The 20,869-nt window shown below is 43.5% G+C and overlaps 1 protein-coding gene and 1 pseudogene across 20 annotated transcripts in view; both read left to right on the forward strand.

The window, feature by feature from the left end:
* The first annotated feature begins 2,189 nt into the window (after positions 1-2,189).
* The window catches only part of LOC110505629 (hypoxia-inducible factor 1-alpha), a 31,875-nt gene continuing 13,195 nt past the window's right edge, over positions 2,190-20,869 (forward strand). For 2 of the 20 annotated variants that reach the window (XM_036962424.2, XM_090220854.1), the window contains exons 1-4: positions 2,448-2,894; positions 10,145-10,905; positions 18,198-18,269; positions 19,365-19,525. In XM_036962424.2, the coding sequence (XP_036818319.1) occupies positions 19,403-19,525 (123 nt within the window). In that variant the 5' untranslated portion in view covers positions 2,448-2,894; positions 10,145-10,905; positions 18,198-18,269; positions 19,365-19,402. Of the gene's footprint in view, positions 3,272-10,144; positions 10,906-18,197; positions 18,270-19,364; positions 19,526-20,869 lie in introns of all 20 variants that reach the window. The other 18 variants (XM_090220847.1, XM_090220849.1, XM_090220852.1 and 15 more) reach the window with 17 other exon arrangements.
* On the forward strand, positions 16,253-17,155 carry LOC110505630 (glyoxalase domain-containing protein 4 pseudogene; annotated as a pseudogene).

The following is a 20,869-nucleotide window of genomic DNA, read 5'->3' on the forward strand; positions in this document are numbered from 1 at the left end:
TATAAAAAAAAATCTGAAACTTTGAACATCCCACGGAGCACCATTAAATCCATTATTTAAAAAATGAAAGAATATGGCACCACAACAAACCTGCCAAGAGAGGGACGCCCACCAAAACGCACAGACCAGGCAAGGAGGGCATTAATCAGAGAGGCAACAAAGAGACCAAAGATAACGCTGAAGGAGCGGCAAAGCTCCACAGCAAAGATTTGAGTATCTGTCCATAGGACCACTTTAAGCCGTACACTCCACAGAGCTGGGCTTTAAAGCCAGAAAAAAGCCATTGCTTAAAGAAAAAAATAAGCAAACACGTTTGGTGTTTGCCAAAAGGCATGTAGTAGACTCCCCAAACATATGGAAGAAGGTACTCTGGTCAGATGAGACTAAAATGTAGCTTTTTGGCCATCAAGGAAAATGCTATGTCTGGCGTAAACCCCACACCTTTCATTAGCCTGAGGGCACCATCCCCACAGTGAAGCATGGTGGCGGCAGCATCATGCTGTGGGGATGTTTTTCATCGGCAGGGACTGGGAAACTGGTCAGAATAGAAGGAATGATGGATGGCACTAAATACAGGGAAATTCTTGAGGGAAGCCTGTTTCAGTCTTCTAGAGATTTGAGACTGAAACGGAGGTTCACCTTCCGGCAGGACAATGACCCTAAGCATACTGCTAAAGCAACACTCGAGTGGTTTAAGGGGAAACCTTTTAAATGTCTTGGAATGGCCTAGTCAAAGCCCAGACAGAATCCAATTGAGAATCTGTGGTATCTTAAAGATTGCTGTACACCAGTGGAACCCATCCAACTTGAAGGAGCTGTAGCAGTTTGCCTTGAAGAGTGGGCAAAAATTCCAGTGGCTAGATGTGCCAAGCTTATAGAGACATGCCCCAAGAGACTTGCAGCTGTATTTGCTGCAAAAGGTTGCTCTACAAAGTATTGACTTTGGGGGGTGAATAGTTATGCAAGCTCAAGTTCTGTTTTTTGGGGGTCTGTTCCACAATAAAAAATATTTAGGATCTTCAAAGTGGTAGGCATGTTGTGTAAATAAAATTATACAAACCCCCCAAAAATCTATTTTAGTTCCAGGTTGTAAGGCAAAAAAAATGGAAAAATGCCAAGGGGGTTGAATATTTCGCAACCCACTTGGGCTACATAATGTAAGGCAGAGGGGTGCTGTTTTGCCTAGCTCGGATGCTTTCTCCGGTGAGATAGTTGTAGCCACTTGCATATTGAAGGAAAGTTGGCGGGTGCACAGTGCACTGTTAAGATGCTGGAATTATTTTGGATGAACGTGCGAAGGAAACCTACTTTTTTGACAATCAGATAAAAACATCATGACTGGTTGTGTCATGGCACATTAAAAGGTAATATTTACTGGGAAAGAGTTTGAGTTTGGAGTGGTAATACTGCCATAACCCCCCACTCTTGAACCATAGGCCTACATTTTTGGTAAAAAATGCCTCACTTCTCATTGTAAAAGGTAAATGCTCATGTTTTATTATTTTGTGTAGATTGAACTGAGATTGTTTGATGTTAGTCTTTTATTGAATTTGTAAGGGAACTGACGTTTGGCCTGGTAAATGTGTCATGCTTACATTTTAATGATAGCAGTTCAGTCAACTTTGTGTAAAGGAGGGAAACCAAACAAATGGAATATACCGTACCATAGAGCTCGTGCGCGCCGCCGGTGGAGAGGCATGTGATTGCGTGCGCTCCCGAAAAGACAAAGAGGTAATGGGAGGGGACAGATTCTCTTTTATTTCACCTTTATTTAACCAGGTAGGCTAGTTGAGAACAAGTTCTCATTTACAACTGCGACCTGGCCAAGATAAAGCATAGCAGTGTGAACAGGCAACAACGCAGAGTTACACAAGTATAAAATGTTAGCTGATTCCAGACCTGTAGTAATTGCTCATCTCTCTGGGGGAGATAAGCAAATACAACCCATATTTATGTTAATTTGTTTTTCACTTTTATACTTTATCTATTTGCACATCGTTACAACACTGTATATAGACTTAATATGACATTTGAAATATCTTTATTATTTTGGAACTTCTGTGAGTGTAATGCTAATTTTTATTGTTTTATTTAACTTTTATTTATTATCTACTTCACTTGCTTTGGCAATGTTAACATATGTTTCCCATGTCAATAAATCCCTTAAATGTAATTGAAATTTAATTGATAAGCAGCTGATCACCTAGCCACAGAGTTTCTAAACCCAGAGGAGCGACATCGTGAGACTTCCGGGAACCAGGCCGGGGTTTGAGAAGTCAATGAAAGAAGTGAAAAATGATTCGTTAGTCGTTCGTTTTCTCGAAATCTAAAGGCACAACCTAGACTCGAGACAATGTCTTAAGTAGTTAAACATGTTATTACTCCAACCTCGTGATAGTGACAAACAGCCACGTTTTCATTTTCGTCAAAATGAATTGACGGCCTGCACATGCGCATTTGGGCGCGAGACAACCATTAGACCCGTAATGACATGTTTCTACGCATGAATTTAGCTTGCCAACAAGAGTGATCGGGGATTTCTTTTGGAGAAGCAGTTTCTACCTATCTTACTGTACGGTGTTTGACCTAGCTGCTCAGCTAACTAGATGCAACGTTGTTCCAAGCAACCGCTAGCGTGGCACCTCATGCCATTTCGAAGGAATTAAAACACATTCTTCTGCACTCATGTTTTGACTTCAGCGATGGAGGCTTGACCTCTCCTGATTTGCATTTATCAACAATTTCTGGAAACACAATTACGGATTTAATTTGAATAGCTACATGAATTTTCGCTTGTTTTTGTACGGGCCCGAAACACAGTTTATCTTCTTGGCTGAGGCTCAAAATAAGTCCGTCGTCATTAAAATGAACACAGTTGTCCCAGAAAAGAAAAGGTACGTTCGCCTCTAGTAATCTAGCCGATTAGCTAGCTGTAATGTGTTGTTTCGTTCGGCTTGGTTTAGATTTTGACGTGTTTGCGTAACTAGTTAGCTAGCCTAGCCAGCTACAGTAAATGTTAGAGACGACTCGATATTTTAATTTCTAGAACTAACGTTAGCTAGATAGGCGGTTAACTACTAAACTAACTACATAGCTAGCGGCACTGACAGCCAGTGTGTTAAAAGGTCGCGAGATATGGGTCCACTTGCTGTCACTTGACTTGACACCTTGTTTTGAGGTGCTGAATACAGATTATGAACGTTTTGAGGAATTGTTGAAACGTGTCTTTGAGGTTTTCAAATGTTGAGGCAAGAACAGGGAAGAAAGCCAGGTATGTCAACTCCATTATCTTGTCTCCCATTTTCTGGCCTTCATTGTAAAGGTGTTGAAATGTATTGTTAGTGGTTGCTCGTATAATACTCAATGTAATTAAAACTGTTTGGCGCCTCTATAATTGAGATGGTTTAGTTGCCATAGGCCAATGTAGTGGTATCCGTGTGAACCAAGGTAGGCTGTTCTATGGGAGGCAGCTACTTTTGTTGTTAGTGTAACATTCTATGGGACTATGTGGGCAGAATTTAGAAAGGTATACTAATGTAGGATGAGGTTTGCCTCAGTGATGGAGCTTTTATTTGTTACCAAATACCTTACTTAAAACTGCTGAAATGAATCTAACGTAGTGCTTTGCGCTCTATGCCTACTTTCACAACAATTTCACACTGCTTTGTCCGCAGGTTCTAAAACCAAAACAGAAATCAAAACCATTGCAAAAAGTATCAAGCTTATTTTAATGTTATAGTGTTTGCCATTCCATGGATTGCTGTGACCTTGTTATTTCTGTATCACGTCTTAATCACTGAGAGCCTGACGTCAGTGGGAGTTCCTGGCATAAAGTGTGTGTGTGGCAATTCACTGGTTGCCAGGAAAGGCCTTTAATTGACACTTTCTTTGTGCATAGGCCAAATTTAAGTAAAAAGCCTGTCCACTGAACAAAACATATATTTAAGATAGCATTTTTGTGTGCAACTATGGGTCTTTCATGATCCATGGGCTTTTTGCACAGCTGTGGTCTTAAATATATTTTCTGGCATAGGGCTAGATTCAAGACGCTGACAGACAGCTAGCGGCGACAGGGTGTTAGACTTGTTAGTCAAACATTCCGACTTGTCTCTTAGTCACGTTGTGCTTATATATATAAATATATATAGCCACATAGTCAAGGGGTCTGAATACTTTCCCAATGCACATACATACATACACCTTTTTTAAATATTTGTATGTATGTATGTATGTATGTATATATACATACATACACACAAATATATATATATATTTGTATGTATGTATGTATATATACACACACATACATATATATATATATATATATATATATATATATATATATATATATATATATATATATATATATATATATATATATATATGTGCGCATTGGGAAAGTATTCAGACCCCTTGACTTTTTCCACATTTTGTTACATTACAGCCTTATTCTAAAATGTATTCAATTCATGGTTTTCCTCATACTATGTTGTGACATTTTGTATATGCATCTCTTCATGAGGAACAAGTTTTCCATAAGGACCTATAAGCTTGTCCCATTACATACAGTGAGGGAAGAAATACCCATTACTACACACATAGTAAAAAAAAATGTATTGCGGGTATCTACTGACAGCCTGTACAGGTCCGGAAAGATACATCTGTTATTTTTGTTTTACTCTGCCTGCAAACACGCTGGATGATTCAGAATCCATTGAAGAGCTTGAACGATTAATTGACGAGAGATACTTATGAGCTCAAAGAAACATGTTTCTGGTTTTGGGGGATTCAAGCACTGTTAAGGACAACAAACCCAATCAACAAACCAAAGCCAAGTTGGCCAAGCAGTATCAACGATGGCACCAAACCATCCCCAAACAAGAGGGAGTGTGTGGGAAGGTTCACTGATATGGATGTTCACTTGTTAAACTTGATATCTTGGATATAAACTCAGCAAAAAAAGAAACGTCCTCTCACTGTAAACTGCGTTTATTTTTTAGAAAACTTGACATGCAAATATTTGTATGAACATAAGATTCAACAACTGAGACAAACTGAACAAGTTCCACAGAACAGAAATGGAATAATGTGTCCATGAACAAAATGGGGGTCAAAAGTAACAGTCAGTATCTGGTGTGGCCACCAGCTGCATTAAGTACTGCAGTGCATCTCCTCCTCATGGACTGCACCAGATTTGCCAGTTCTTCCTGTGAGATGTTACCCCACTCTTCCACCAAGGCACCTGCAAGTTCCTGGACATTTCTGGGGGGGAATGGCCCTAGCCCTCACCAACAGGTCCCAGACGTGCTCAATGGGATTGAGATCCGGGCTCTTCGCTGGCCATGGCAGAACACTGACATTCCTGTCTTGCAGGACACCCACCTCCCATCTGTAGTGTGGAGGGGCTGACGCACCATTAAGACAGCAGCACGAGAATCCTGTCTTCTGTAGCTGCCTTTGTTTGGACTGCACATAACTCACTTTGTAGAGTTTGTGGTCCAGCCTAAACCAGGACTTTTCAGGTAAAGGGTTTCCAGACATTCCCTGTATTCTCTGTGCATAAGCCATACTTGTCTGTCACATCACAATAGATTCCAATACATAGCACAGAGATACGCTTAGATTTTATTTTACCTTCATGTGGCCAGATTTTCCACGGGTGAAGACCTAGATATTAATTTATTTTTATCTGCTTCACTTAGCAGTGGTTGGTTGGTTGAAAGCAATGATTATTGAAAGATATTGCTCTGGGCTAGTGCAAGTGACCAGGAAGGTCTCTGTAGCGGAGGGTGAGAAGTGTGATGGCACTATGCAGAACTGGTTGCATTACACAGAGGACCAGAGGACCACAAACTCAGACCCCAGAGAGGCAGAACTCATGTGGTCTGGGAGATCTGACTGAGGATAGTGTAAATATTTGGCCCCCGCTGACTGAGCTCCTGACCTGCACAGTCAGTCTGTCAGCTTGGTAAAGAGACACAGACTGCTACCTACTGACTGCCTGTCTGTCAGTTTGACTTCAGGTTGAGGTATTACATTGGTTATTCTCATCATGCATGCACATGATGCAAAACCTGCAGACACATTCACTGAGCATGCAAAATATTTGGGTTGCAAAACTGACCATCTAGGCTACTCATTTGTGTGTGGACATGATGTACATTGAGGTGGATGAGTTTCTGTCATTAACTGTTAGGAGGGACTTTCTGGACTCAAAATAATGTTAGGAAATGTGCTAATCTATATAGGCTAGTAGTAAATTTATATATTTTTAAATTACGTTCAATTAGCTAGCTGCAGCATTTTACTGATTTTTACAGACAGTCTCAAATAATATAATTATGTTACTCTAACTCCATAACAGATAAATTGCGATTATGTTTCGGGGGGGGGGGGGGGGGGGGTATTTTTACTGACGTCTATTTTCATGGTGAGCGTTGCACACTTTTTGGATTTACGCTGTTGTCTGTAGGGTTAAGACCACAACTCAGCAGCAGCCTCTGGTATGCATTGGTGTCATTGCCTTGACTTGTCTACAATCTCTACATGCTTCAATACATATGGACAAGACCGACAATAAGCCATGCATGTGTTCACATCACGTGGGAGATAAACAGTATCAGTCAAAAGTTTGGACACCACCTCATTCCAAGGTTTTTCTTTATTTTTACTATTTTCTACATTGTAGATTAATAGAGGAGACATCAAAACTATTAAATAACACATGTAGTAACCATTAAAGTGTTAAACAAATCAAATATATTTCAGATTGTTCAAAGTAGCCACCCTTTGCCTTGATGAAAGCTTTGCAAAGTCTTGGCATTCTCTCAACCAGCTTCATGAGATAGTCACCTGGAATGCATTTCAATTAACAGGTGTGCCTTGTTTATTTGTAGAATTTATTTTCTTAATACGTTTGAGCCAATCAGTTGTGTTGTGACAAGGTAGGGGTGGTATACAGAAGATAGCCCTCTGTGGTAAAAGACCAAGTCCATATTATGGCAAGAACAGCTCAAATAAGCAAAGAGAAATGACAGTGTCCATCATTACTTAGGGTCATGAAGGTCAGTCAATACGGAAAATGTCAAGAACTTTAAAAGTTTCTTCAAGTGCAGTCGCAAAAACCATGATGAAGCTGGCTCTCCACGCCACAGGAATGGAAGACCCAGAGTTTGATGATCCAAAATGTGAGATTTTTGGTTCCAACCGCCATGTCTTTGTGAGACGCAGAGTAGGTGAACGGATGATCTCATGTGTGGTTCCCACCATGAAGCAGGTGTGGGGGTGCTTTGCTGGTGACACTGTCTGTGATTTCTTTACAATTCAAGGCACACTTCATGGCTACTACAGAATTCTGCAGCGATATGCCATCCCATCTGGTATGCGCTTAGTGGGACTATCATTTGTTTTTCAACAGGACAATGACCCAACACACCTCCTGGCTGTGTAAGGGCTATTTGACCAAGAAGGAGAGTGATGGGGTGCTGCATCATATGACCTGGCCTCTACAATTACCTGACCTCAATGACGAGTGTGCAAAGCTGTCATCAAGGCAAAGGGTGGCTACTTTGAATAATCTCAAATATATAATATATTTTGATTTGTTTATCACTTTTTTGGTTACTACATGATTCCATATGTGTTATTTTATAGTTTTGATGTCTTCACTATTATTCTACAATGTAAAAATAAAGGAAAACCCTTGAATGAGTAGGTGTGTCAACTTTTGACTGGTACTGTGTGTATTATACACTGCTCAAAAAAATGAAGGGAACACTAAAATAACACATCCTAGATCTGAATGAATGAAATATTCTTATTGAATACTTTTTTCTTTACATAGTTGAATGTGCTGACAACAAAATCAACAAATTATCAATGGAAATCAAATTTATCAACCCATGGAGGTCTGGATTTGGAGTCACACAAAATTAAAGTGGAAAACCACACTACAGGCTGATTCAACTTTGATGTAATGTCCTTAAAACAAGTCAAAATGAGGCTCAGTAGTGTGTGTGTGGCCTCCACGTGCCTGTATGACCTCCCTACAATGCCTGGGCATGCTCCTGATGAGGTGGCGGATGGTCTCCTGAGGGATCTCCTCCCAGACCTGGACTAAAGCATCCGCCAACTCCTGGACAGTCTGTGGTGCAATGTGGTGTTGGAGGATGAAGCGAGACATGATGTCCCAGATGTGCTCAATTGGATTCAGGTCTGGGGAACGGGCGGGCCAGTTCATAGCATCAATGCCTTCCTCTTGCAGGAACTGCTGACACACTCCAGCCACATGAGGTCTAGCATTGTCTTGCATTAGGAGGAACCCAGGGCCAACCGCACCAGCATATGGTCTCACAAGGAGTCTGAGGATCTCATCTCGGTACCTAATGGCAGTCAGGCTACCTCTGGCGAGCACATGGAGGGCTGTGCGGCCCCCCCAAAGAAATGCCACCCCACACCATGACTGACCCACCGCCAAACCTGTCATGCTGGAGGATGTTTCAGGCAGCAGAACGTTCTCCACGTCGTCTCCAGACTCTGTCACGTCTGTCACATGTGCTCAGTGTGAACCTGGTCTGGGTTCATCTGTGAAGAGCACAGGGTGCCAGTGGCAAATTTGCCAATCTTGGTGTTCTCTGGCAAATGCCAAACGTCCTGCACGGTGTTGGGCTGTAAGCACAACCCCCACCTGTGGACGTCGGGCCCTCAAACCACCCGTTCGAGCAGACACATGCACATTTGTGGCCTGCTGGAGGTCATTTTGCAGGGCTCTGTCAGTGCACCTCCTGCTCCTCCTTGCACAAAGGCGGAGGTAGCGGTCCTGCTGCTGGGTTGTTGCCCTCCTACGGCCTCCTCCACGTCTCCTGATGTACTGGCCTGTCTCCTGGTAGCGCCTCCATGCTCTGGACACTACGCTGACAGACACAGCAAACCTTCTTGCCACAGCTCGCATTGATGTCCCATCCTGGATGAGCTGCACTACCTGAGCCACTTGTGTGGGTTGTAGACTCCATCTCATGCTACTACTAGAGTGAAAGCACCGCCAGCGTTCAAAAGTGACCAAAACATCATCCAGGAAGCATAGGAACTGAGAAGTGGTCTGTGGTCACCACCTGCAGAACCACTCCTTTATTGGGGGTGTCTTGCTAATTGCCTATAATTTCCACCTGTTATCTATTCCATTTGCACAACAGCATATGGAATTTGTCAATCAGTGTTGCTTCCTAAGTGGACAGTTTGATTTCACAGAAGTGTGATTGACTTGGAGTTACATTGTGTTGCTTAAGTGTTCCCTTTATTTTTTTGAGCAGTGTATTTCTTTACAAGAAACTCTGAAGGAGAATTAAATATGTTTTATTGGCACCTTTGTTTTCGGCAGACCTTCTACGGAATTAAAAGTTCTTCTTGTCGTTTTTTCCCACCGGATATTTTTTTACTGTTTAGTTAAGATCTTATTTTAGCCTACATATTTTAACATTCTCTCACTCAATGGAGAATTGCATCGTGGTCTATATTTGTACAGCATTTATTTTATTTTTTTACCTTTTTGAGGTACTGATCTTAGCGGAGTCCTAGCCTGCATAGTTTTCAAAACGGGCTCCTTTTTGTTCCTCTTATGGTTCTTGTTGCATGAAGTGGACCAATTTTTAAAGAGGCTGTCATTCGTTCAGTAGCCTGTATGTTTTTTGAATGTAAATGTGTGTCCTTAACGAGGACCGTCTGTCCCCCCTCACTGTCCCTCAATAGTGGAGGATTGTACTATTGGAAGTAAATGTCAGGATGATTGGTGGAGAGGCTTGGCAGTGCACCAAGCAGGTAGAGTGGAGAATCTACTGCGTATCACACACAACCAAGTCCCCACTCCCAGCCAATGATGCCATGGGGGGCTCACTGTGCTTCCTTTGGTTTGCAGCCAATAAGACGGCAGGCTGGGCCAGCGTCCGAAAATGAGCCTGCTAGGGTGAGACGGTTGGACTTGGAGCTTGTTGCAGACCTCAGCTACTGCAGCCTTTCCCATTGTCTGGCCAGTGGCTTAGTGAACAGTGCGCAGAGCAGGCAGACAGACAACAAGGATGCAATCCCTGGTGGTGTGTGTGTTAGGCCCGGACTCTGACTTGCATCTTGTTGATCGGCCTGTCTCCCACAGCAGGGTGAGCTCGGAGCGGAGGAAGGAGAAGTCCCGGGATGCAGCGCGATTCCGGAGGGGGAAGGAGTCGGAGGTGTTCTACGAGCTGGCCCAGGAGCTGCCCCTGCCCCACAGTGTCACCTCCAACCTAGACAAGGCTTCTATCATGAGACTGGCCATCAGCTACCTGCACATGAGGAAACTGCTGAGCACAGGTCAGTACGCTGGGGGGAGTGAGGAAGAGGAATATGGTAGTGTCCAAATTAGAGGGACACAGTTGTGGTGCGGATAGTGTCAAAAGTGTCTTGGGGGTTAAGGGGTGGGGGTGAGGAGAGAAGTGGGAGGTGAGAAAAAGCAGTGAGGTGAGCAGCGTGGGTGACCTGGAAGATCTAGAAACTTGCAGACAGGAGGATATACAGTGGGGTCTGAAATTATTTACTCCCTTGATAAAGAGGAACAAAAATTCCATCTAAGCATAAAATGACCGTATGAAATAAATAATTCAAATACTGAGCTATATTTATATTTTATATTAACACAATTGCTCATAGAAAGATTTTGTTTAAAAGATAGGGGTCAAAATGATTGACACCCTGTTTTCAAACCTCACCTTGTGTGGATAACAACCCTTTTTCTAAAATGTTTTATGAGTTGGAGAACACATTGCGAGGGATCTTAGACCATTCCTCCATACAGAATCCTTCCAGATCCTTGATATCCTTCGTCTGCGCTTAAGGACTGTCCTCTTCAATTCAAACTGTCCTCTTCAATTCAAACCACAGGTATTTAATGGGTTTCAAGTCCGGAAATTGTGATGGCCATTGCAAAATGTAGACATTTCTTTGTGGATTTTGATCTGTGCTTAGGGTTATTGTCTTGCTGGAAGTTACACTTGTTGACAAATTTCAGCCTCCTGGCAGAGGCAACCAGGCTTTTGGCTAAAATGTCCTGGTACTGGGTAAAGTTCATGATGCTGTTCAGGATGCCTTTACACTCGTACCCGTATGTATATTGGTTGAAAGTGGCAGATTTGGGCACCAATAAGAGCCTCAATTGGAACGTAGTGGCTGTACAGTAACATGCTATACATTAGGCCTGCACGATTAATATCATTTTAATCGGAATTGTGATATTGGCGTTCACAATATCCATATCGCAAGAGGCAATATGGAGAGGTGTGTGTGTGTGTGGGGGGCCACTTGGAAACACCAGTTAGTCCTCTCACTCAAACCCTTCATTGTTTTGTATTATGTTGCACCATTTTCCAGGAATAGTCTTATGTTACTGAATGTATCCAGAGTGTTTTCAGATCAACAAATGAGGAAAAAAGTACAGTAAATGTAAAATGGACATAAGATCAACAGTGTGATGTTTGGATTCAGTCTTGTCAGGTGAACTGTTGTGTCCTCTCCTTTTGGTCTAATACTTTTCCAGTTAACTGTTCCCTTTCAATTGCTACCTTGGTTATGCAGATGTGTTTTTTCATATTTCTTCTTTAAAAAACATTTCAATTTAGCCCTATCCTGGCTGGTATAGCGTATTTGACTATATACCGGTATTGATGAATGGACCGGTTTGGGTTTTTACTTTACCTTCTATAATGATATTTAATGTTTGGTTTGTTAAATTTAATACACAGTATGTAATGTCAATTTTTATAATTTACTCCGCTACTTGATTCAGCTCTTTTGCCGTCTCTCTCTTTTGCCGTCTCTCTCTTTTGCCATCTCGGTCTGTCTGTCGGTCTCGGTCTGTGTCGGTCTCTGTCTGTCTTTGTCTGTCTCGGCCTGTCTGTCTGTCTCGGCCTGTCTGTCTGTCTCGGCCTGTCTGTCTGTCTGTCTCGGCCTGTCTGTCTCGGCCTGTCTCTCTCTGTCTCTCTCGGCCTGTCTCTCTCTGGCTGTCTCGGCCTGTCTCTCTCGGGCTGTCTCTATCGGGCTGTCTGTCGGTCTCTCTCGGGCTGTCTGTCGGTCTCTCTCGGGCTGTCTGTCGGTCTCTCTCGGGCTGTCTGTCTTGGTCGGTCTGTCTGTGTCTCGGTCGGTCTGTGTGTGTCTCGGTCGGTCTGTCTGTGTCTCGGTCGGTCTCTCTGTCTGTCGGTCTGTGTTTGTCGGTGTCTCGGTCTGTCTGTCTCTCGGTCTGTCTCTCGGTCTGTCTGTTTGTTTCTGTCGGTCTGTCTCTGTCTGTCTGTCATTTCAATTTAGCCCTATTGGGCTATATACCGGTATTGATGAATGGACCGGTTTGGGTTTTTACTTGACCTTCTATAATGATATTTGGTTTGTTAAATTTAATACACAGTATGTAATGTCAATTTTTATAATTATCCGCTACTTGATTCAGCTCTTTTGCCGTCTCTCTCTTTTGCCGTCTCTCTCTTTTGCCATCTCGGTCTGTCTGTCGGTCTCGGTCTGTGTCGGCCTGTCTCTCTCTGGCTGTCTCGGCCTGTCTCTCTCGGGCTGTCTGTCGGTCTCTCTCGGGCTGTCTGTCGGTCTCTCTCGGGCTGTCTGTCTTGGTCGGTCTGTCTGTGTTTCGGTCGGTCTGTCTGTGTCTCGGTCGGTCTCTCTGTCTGTCGGTCTGTGTTTGTCGGTGTCTCGGTCTGTCTGTCTCTCGGTCTGTCTGTCTCTGTCTGTCTGTCTGTGTCTGTGTCTGTGTCTGTCTTGGTCGGTCTGTCTCGGTCGGTCTGTGTCTCGGTCTGTCTGTCGGTCTGTCTGTCTCGGTCGGTCGGTCTCATACGGGCTCGGGAGAAACGAAGGCTGAATGTCATGCGTCCTCCGATACACAACCCAACCAGCCATATTGCTTCTTAACACAGCGCTCATCCAACCCGGAAGCCAGCCGCACCAATGTGTCGGAGGCAACACCGTGCACCTGGCCACCTTGGCTAGCACGCACTGCGCCCGGCCCGCCACAGGAGTCGCTGGTGCGCGATGAGACAAGGAGATCCCTACCGACCAATCCCTCCCTAACCCGGACGACGCTAGGCCAATTGTGCGTCGCCCCACGGACCTCCCGGTCGCGGCCGGTTACGACAGAGCCTGGGCGCGAACCCAGGGACTCTGATGGCACAGCTGGCGCTGCAGTACAGCGCCCTTAACCACTGCGCCACCCGGGAGGCCCGCATGTCCTATCTTCTGGGCCTGAGTAGAAGGCAGTTTAATTTTGGCATGCTTTTCATCAAAAATTCCAAATGCTGCCCTAGAGAAGTTAAATAACTTCTTTGGGATGGTGTCCCACCTCGACAACATCCAGTGAAAAATACAAACATCGTAATATTAAACATTCATGAACAAACAAACAAGTGTCTTACATCGTTTAAAAGCATAACTTGTTAATCCAACCACGTTGTCAGATTTCAAAAAGGCTTTACGGCGAAAGCATACCATGCGACTATCTGAGGACGGCACCCCACACTCAAAAGCATTAAACATTTTCCAAACCAGCAGAGGTGTCACAAAAGTCAGAAATAGCGATAAAATAAATCACTTACCTTTGAAGATCTTCCTCTGTTTGCAACCCCAAGGGTCCCAGCTACACAACAAATGGTTGTTTTGTTCGATAAAGTCCTTCTTTACATCCCCAAAAAGTCCGTTTAGGATCTGCGTTTGATTCATTAATCCACTCGTTCAACGTGTATACAAAGGAATCCCAAAAGTTACCAATGAACTTCGTCCAGCCAAGTCAAACAATGTTTCGAATCAATCCTCAGGTACCCCTAATATGTAAATAAATGATATGTTTTATGCCGGAGATAAATAACGAGGTGCGCGCAAAATGAGAGCCACCTTGAGTAATTTTTCAAAAAACAAGCCTGTAACCCTTTCTAAAGACTGTTGACATCTAGGAACTGCAATATGTGAGGTATTCCTTTGAATCTCTCAAAAACAAGGATTTGGATGAGCTGTGAACTCAAAAAAAAAATTAAAATCAGGGTGGAGTTACCTCTGGTTTTCGCCTGCTATACCAGTTCTGTTATACTCATAGACATTATTTTATCAGTTTTAGAAACTTCAGAGTGTTTTCTATCCAATACGACCAATTATATGCATATCCTAGCTTCTGGGCCTGAGTAACAGGTAGTTTACTTTGGGCACGTCATTCATCTGAATTTACGAATACTGCCCCCATCCCTAAAAAGTTAAAAGTGCCTTGTTGAGCATGGTGTACTTCTTAAAGGCATGTTTATTCAAGTTACGCCGCTTTTTCTCTCCGCCAACAAGGGTAATGATTTTGAATGTACCGCCGTTTATTCCCAATGAGTAATTGGAGCGTGAGTTATTGCTGTTTGGGAAGTTTGCAAGTTCTATTAAGATTGTCCCGTTGGGTTGCAAACACCCGGCTCTGAAACCGGTTATATCGTTTCGGTGACAAGTGTTAGTTTTTGGACTTTGTAGGTATCGTTTAAAGTTGAGTGTGACTACAGACTGTATATGGCTTATGCTATTACAGGTAGTCAACAGTGTTTTGAAATTGGGGATGTTGGCCATAAGTGATATGCTTGCCCGAAAAGGGAGAAGGCGGAGGGAGGGACGCAGGTGATCCTCGTAACGCCTGGCCAGGGAGAGGTGGGCCGACAGTGGTAGTGGCCACAAGCACCTGTTGCAGAGGAACAAGTTGTCCATGTTGAGGGTACTGAGTTGCAGCTTGTACCAGAGGGGAACATAGCGTCTGTTATGCAGCAGAAAAATATTGTTGGTGGAAGTAAGGACAGATTTGGGGAGCCATTTTCCCAGACTGGTGAGATGCCCGGTACGAGTGATGGGGTGCGAGTGGGGAAAGTTGAGAGGGATGTGGCTGAGGGGAGTCAGTGGTATGTAGCCTCAGTTGAGGAGGATCAGGAGAAGGATCTCTTTTGATATGATATGCAACTGGTGATGACTAAATTTACAATTTAGAGGAGGTAAATGGGTTCCTGTATCAGACTTTTGGGAAATCTGTCAAATTGGCAGATTTCTTTGATGTTGATAAGTTTGTAAGGTCAGCTGTGGTGTTACAGAAGATGTGGTGTTCAAATCAAATGTATTTATAAAGTCCTTCTTACATCAGCTGTTATCTCAAAGTGCCTTACAGAAACCCAGCCTAAAATCCCAAACAACAAGCAATGCAGGTGTAGAGGCACGGTGGCTAGGAAAAACTCCCTAGAATGGCCAGAACCTAGGAAGAAACCTAGAGAGGAACCAGGCTATGAGGGGTGGCCAGTCCTCTTCTGGCTGTGCCGGGTGGAGATTATAACGGAACATGGCTAAGATGTTCAAATGTTCGTAGATGACCAGCAGGGTGAAATAATAATAATAATAATAATAATAATCACAGTGGTTGTTGAGGGTGCAGGAGAAATACTCCAGATATAATAGACTGACCCTAGCCCCCCGACACACAAACTACTGCAGCATAAATACTGGAGGCTGAGACAGGAGGGGTCGTGAGACACTGGCCCCATCCGACGATACCCCCGGACAGAGCCAAACAGGAAGGATATAACCCCACCCACTTTGCCAAAGCACAGCCCCCACACCACTAGAGGGTTTTCTTCAACCACCAACTTACCATCCTGAGACACGGCACTACCCAAGGGGGAGCGCCAACCCGGACAGGAAGATCACGTCAGTGACTCAACCCACTCAAGTGATGCATGGAAGAGTATCAGTAAGCCAGTGACTCAGCCTCTGTAATAGGGTTAGAGGCAGAGAATCCCAGGGAAGAGAGGGGAACCGGCGAGACAGCAAGGGCGGTTCGTTGCTCCAGTGCCTTTCCATTCACCTTCACACTCCTGGGCCAGATGACACTCAATCATAGGACCAACTGAAGAGATGAGTCTTCAATAAAGACTTAAAGGTTGAGTGTGAAGAAGTGTTTCCGCTTGGAAATTTGTTACTGCTGTTACGGCAGCAGAAGGTAATGGGAAACCTTACCACGTTAAGAGAGAATTAAAACAATGACAATGATCATGCCTCAGGGTGTTTTTGTTTTTCTGTCTTGTTTCTTCTGTTTATCCTTTCTCTTTTCTATATGGCAATCAATTGCAAGGATCCTTAATCAACGTAGACAAACTGAGCGTGATATATATGTGTGTGTGTGTGTATATATGTATATATATATATAATCGTATAGTATGTAGCAAACTCACTTGGCTCATAGTGGCTTTGAGGCGAGCCTTGCATTTAGTTTTCAAAGTGGGAGACAGAAGCAAAACGGCCGCCTTTCACCGAGATATGCTCGGCATGAAGATTGTGCTTCACAAAAAGTTTGAAGAAGGATGTAAGGCAACTTCTAAGGGCCCTAATGATGGAAAATGGAGCAAGACAATGGTCGGCTTGGGGCCAGAGGATGATGACATTGTGACTGAACTCATCTACAATTATGGAGTGGGAGAATATCGCCACGGTAATGACTTCCTCGGTTTGACTTTGCAGTCTTGCCAGGCTGTCAGCAATGCTAAGCGTCTTGGTTGGCCCCTCACTGAGGTTTGAAAGGGCCTCTATCTGGCTGAGGCCCCAGGAGGTTATTGCTTCTACCTGGTGGACAAAGAAACAGCCTCCCAATGATCCTGTACAGAAGGTGTGTCTGGCAGGGTCTGACCAGCAGAAATCAACACAATACACTGCTGCTCCTCCCTTCTGGGGATGAAGGTGAACAGGGGAAATGAGAAGACTGTGCTGATGGGATTCTGATGGGATTCACAGACACTCACTGTAAACTAGAGCTTCACAACATTGTTGGGACAGCCTTCAGGCGGATAGCATTCTCCTGTCCACATGAGCAGTGGGCAGATCTTGAAGCCTTGATGACAAAGAGTAAGGATTTCATGGTTTCCATCTTAGTTAGCCTGGACACCCCTGGGAAGACTACAGGTCATTTGGGCTGATTCAGATGCCCGTGAGATCTGCTTTGTTGTTTGAGTGTTTATTGTGTTGTGGGTTCCCAGACACAAGTTCTTTAAATCTCTCTGTTTTCGCGAATTCGTCTTTTGACCAATCGGTGACTAGTCCAACGCTCTAACCACTAGGCTACCCTGCCGCCCCTATGTGAACAGAGCCTTTAGTGTTTCTGTGTATGTTGCAGTACCCTCTCCTTTCTTTTTCCCCATAGGGTTTTCATGTCAAATAACAATGTATTCAAAGTGCCTACTATTATATTCTAACTATAGAATTATAAAAATAATTTGTGTTTTGATCTAAATCGCAAGTCAAATTGCAATTGCAAGATTTGGTTAAAAATAAGGCTTCATTTTTTTTTGGACAATATCCTGCAGAACTATGTGACAATGTGGAATTGCAGCAATTGATGACATTATTTTAAAACAAATGTAAATAAAAATAAAAATGTAAAAAGCAAATTTACAATTTGTATTATTCAAAAGCATCAAATACCGACATACTGTGAAAATTTGGAAAAATACAGTGATGTGATATTTTGGCCATATCGCCCATCACTACTATCCATATAGGCCAATTCCCACAAGTCTAAAGGGTTAACACGGGCCCAGGACCAGTGGAAGCAAAATAGCCCCATAACATCAAAGATCCACCACCATATTTTACGGTAGGTATGGGGTTCTTTTCTGCTTATGTATTCTCATTTCAATGCCAAACCCACTGCTGGTATGTGTGGCCAAAGAGCTCTATTTGCATGTCATCTGACTAGGGCACCTTTTCCAATCCAAGTGCCAATGCCGTTTAGCAAAGTCCAGGTGGTGCTTTAGACAAATGACATGAAAATAGAGCACATTGGCCACGCACACCAGTGGTGAGTTTGGCATTGAAACATGCAGAAAAGAACCTCATACCTACAGTCAAATATGGTGGTGGATCTTTGATATTATGGGGCTATTTTGTTTCCACTGGTCCTGGTGCCTTGTTGAGGTCAAAGGCATCATGATTTTTACCCAGTACCAGGACATTTTAGCCAAAAACCTGGTTGCCTGGAGGCTGAAACTTAGCCACTTATAGATCTATCAGACGGTAACACCAAGCACATATCACAATCCACAAAGACATGGTTAATTGGCCACAAAATCAGCATTTTGCAATTGCCGTCTCAGGGCTTGAAACTAATTGAATACCTGTGGTTTGATTTGAAGTGGGCAGTCCATAAGCGCAGACGTAGGATATCATGGATCTGGAAGGATTCTGTATGGATGAATAATCTTAAGGTGAGGTGCTGTATTAAAAACAGATGTCAATTTTGACTCCTGACTTTTCTTGAGAAAATGTTTTATTACTTGTTAAACAATCTCTTTCTCTAAGCAACTGTAATATGATTTCCACATTTTTTGAGCATGCAGTATTTTACTTAACTTGGCAAGTCAGTTAAGAACAAATTCTTATTTACAATGACGGCGTACCCTGGACAAACCCGGATGACACTGGGCCAATTAATTGCCAGCAGCATACCACCCTGCATCCCACTGCTGGCTTGCTTCTGAAGCAAAGCAGGGTTGGTCCTAGTTGGTACCTGGATAGGAGACCAGATGCTGCTGGAAGTGGTGTTGGAGGGCCAGTAGGAGGCACTCTTTCCTCTGGTCTAAAAATATTCAAATTCCCCAGGGACGTGATTGGGGACATTGCCCTGTGTAGGGTGCCATCTTTCGGATGGGACGTTAAACGGGTGTCCTGACTCTCTGAGGTCATTAAAGATCCCATGGCACTTATCGTAAGAGTAGGGGTGTTAACCCCGGTGTCCTGGCTAAATTCCCAATCTGGCCCTCAACCCATCATGGCCACCTAATCATCCCCAGCTTACAATTGGCTCATTCATCGACCTCCTCTCCCCTGTAACTATTCCCCAGGTCATTGCTGTAAATGAGAATGTGTTCTCGGTCAACTTACCTGGTAAAATAATGGTTAAAATGATTTATTTTATACAGTAATTTTTGCTCGTCTCTATCAAGGGTATCAATAATTGGGCACTTTTTGACTGCGTTTAGACAGGCAACCCAATTCTTCTTTTTATTATTCACTAATTCGTCTTTTGACCAATCAGATCAGCTCTGAAAAATATCTGATGTGATTGGTCAAAAGACCAATTAGTGGAACAAATATCAGAATTGGGCTGCCTATGTGAACGGAACCTTTTAGTGTTTCTGTGTATGTTGCAGTACCCTGCCACACAAGCATGTGTGTTGGCTAGTAATCATATATCCTGCTTTATTCATGTCCCCATGTCTGCCACACGGTCCCTTCTGCTACCTCCCTCTCTTATTCTCTTTCTCATCCCCTCACCCCTCTCTCTCGCTCTCTTTTTCCAGAAGATAAGGCAGTAGAGAAGGAGCAGGAGGAGAGTGAGATGGACTCCCAGCTGAATGGCTCCTATCTGAAGGCTCTGGAGGGCTTCCTCATGGTGCTGTCTAAAGACGGGGACATGATCTATCTCTCTGAAAATGTCAACAAGTGCTTGGGTCTGGCACAGGTAGGTCTGGTGTCTCGTTAGAGACAGAACTGACTAGGATAGATCGATAAAGAATGCCCCAAAAATTGAAAGACTTGAGTAAAAGAGGGATACGAAGTATATTGAAAGCAGGTGCTTCCACACAAAATCAAATCAAATCAAATTTTATTTGTCACATACACATGGTTAGCAGATGTTAGTGCGAGTGTAGCGAAATGCTTGTGCTTCTAGTTCCGACAATGCAGTAATAACAAGTAATCTAACTAACAATTCCAAAACTACTGTCTTGTACACAGTGTAAGGGGATAAAGAATATGTACATAAGGATATATGAATGAGTGATGGTACAGAGCAGCATAGGCAAGATACAGTAGATGGTATCGAGTACAGTATGTACAAATGAGATGAGTATGTAAACAAAGTGGCATAGTATAGTATAAAGTGGCTAGTGATACATGTATTACATAAGGATACCGTCGATGATATAGAGTACAGTATATACGTATGCATATGAGATTAATAATGTAGGGTAAGTAACATTTATATAAGGTAGCATTGTTTAAAGTGGCTAGTGATATATTTACGTCATTTCCCATCAATTCCCATTATTAAAGTGGCTGGAGTTGAGTCAGTGTCAGTGTTAGTGGTGGCTGTTTAACAGTCTGATGGCCTTGAGATAGAAGCTGTTTTTCAGTCTCTCGGTCCCAGCTTTGATGCACCTGTACTGACCTCGCCTTCTGGATGATAGCGGGGTGAACAGGCAGTGGCTCGGGTGGTTGATGTCCTTGATGATCTTTATGGCCTTCCTGTGACATCGGGTGGTGTAGGTGTCCTGGAGGGCAGGTAGTTTGCCCCCGGTGATGCGTTGTGCAGACCTCACTACCCTCTGGAGAGCCTTACGGTTGAGGGCGGTGCAGTTGCCATACCAGGCGGTGATACAGCCCGCCAGGATGCTCTCGATTGTGCATCTGTAGAAGTTTGTGAGTGCTTTTGGTGACAAGCCGAATTTCTTCAGCCTCCTGAGGTTGAAGAGGCGCTGGGATGGTTTGTGAGTTATAATTAAGCAGTTAACATCCCATCATGCTTAGGGTCATGTATAAAAATGCTGGGCAGGCTATTATTTTGGCTACCATGGCTATGTCCCCATAGGATGACAATGCCCCCTTCCACAGGACACAAGTGGTCATGGAATGGTTTGATGAGCATGAAAACGATGTACACCATATGCCATGGCCATCTCCGTAACCAGATCTCAACCCAATTGAACACTTATGGGAGATTCTGGAGTGGTGCCTGAGATAGCGTTTTCCACCACCATCAACAAAACATAGTGATGTCATTTCTTGTGGAAAAATTGTGTTTTCT

Source organism: Oncorhynchus mykiss, chromosome 25 (assembly GCF_057628025.1).
Source record: "Oncorhynchus mykiss isolate SJ-2025 chromosome 25, ASM5762802v1, whole genome shotgun sequence".
Lineage (NCBI taxonomy): Eukaryota > Metazoa > Chordata > Actinopteri > Salmoniformes > Salmonidae > Oncorhynchus > Oncorhynchus mykiss.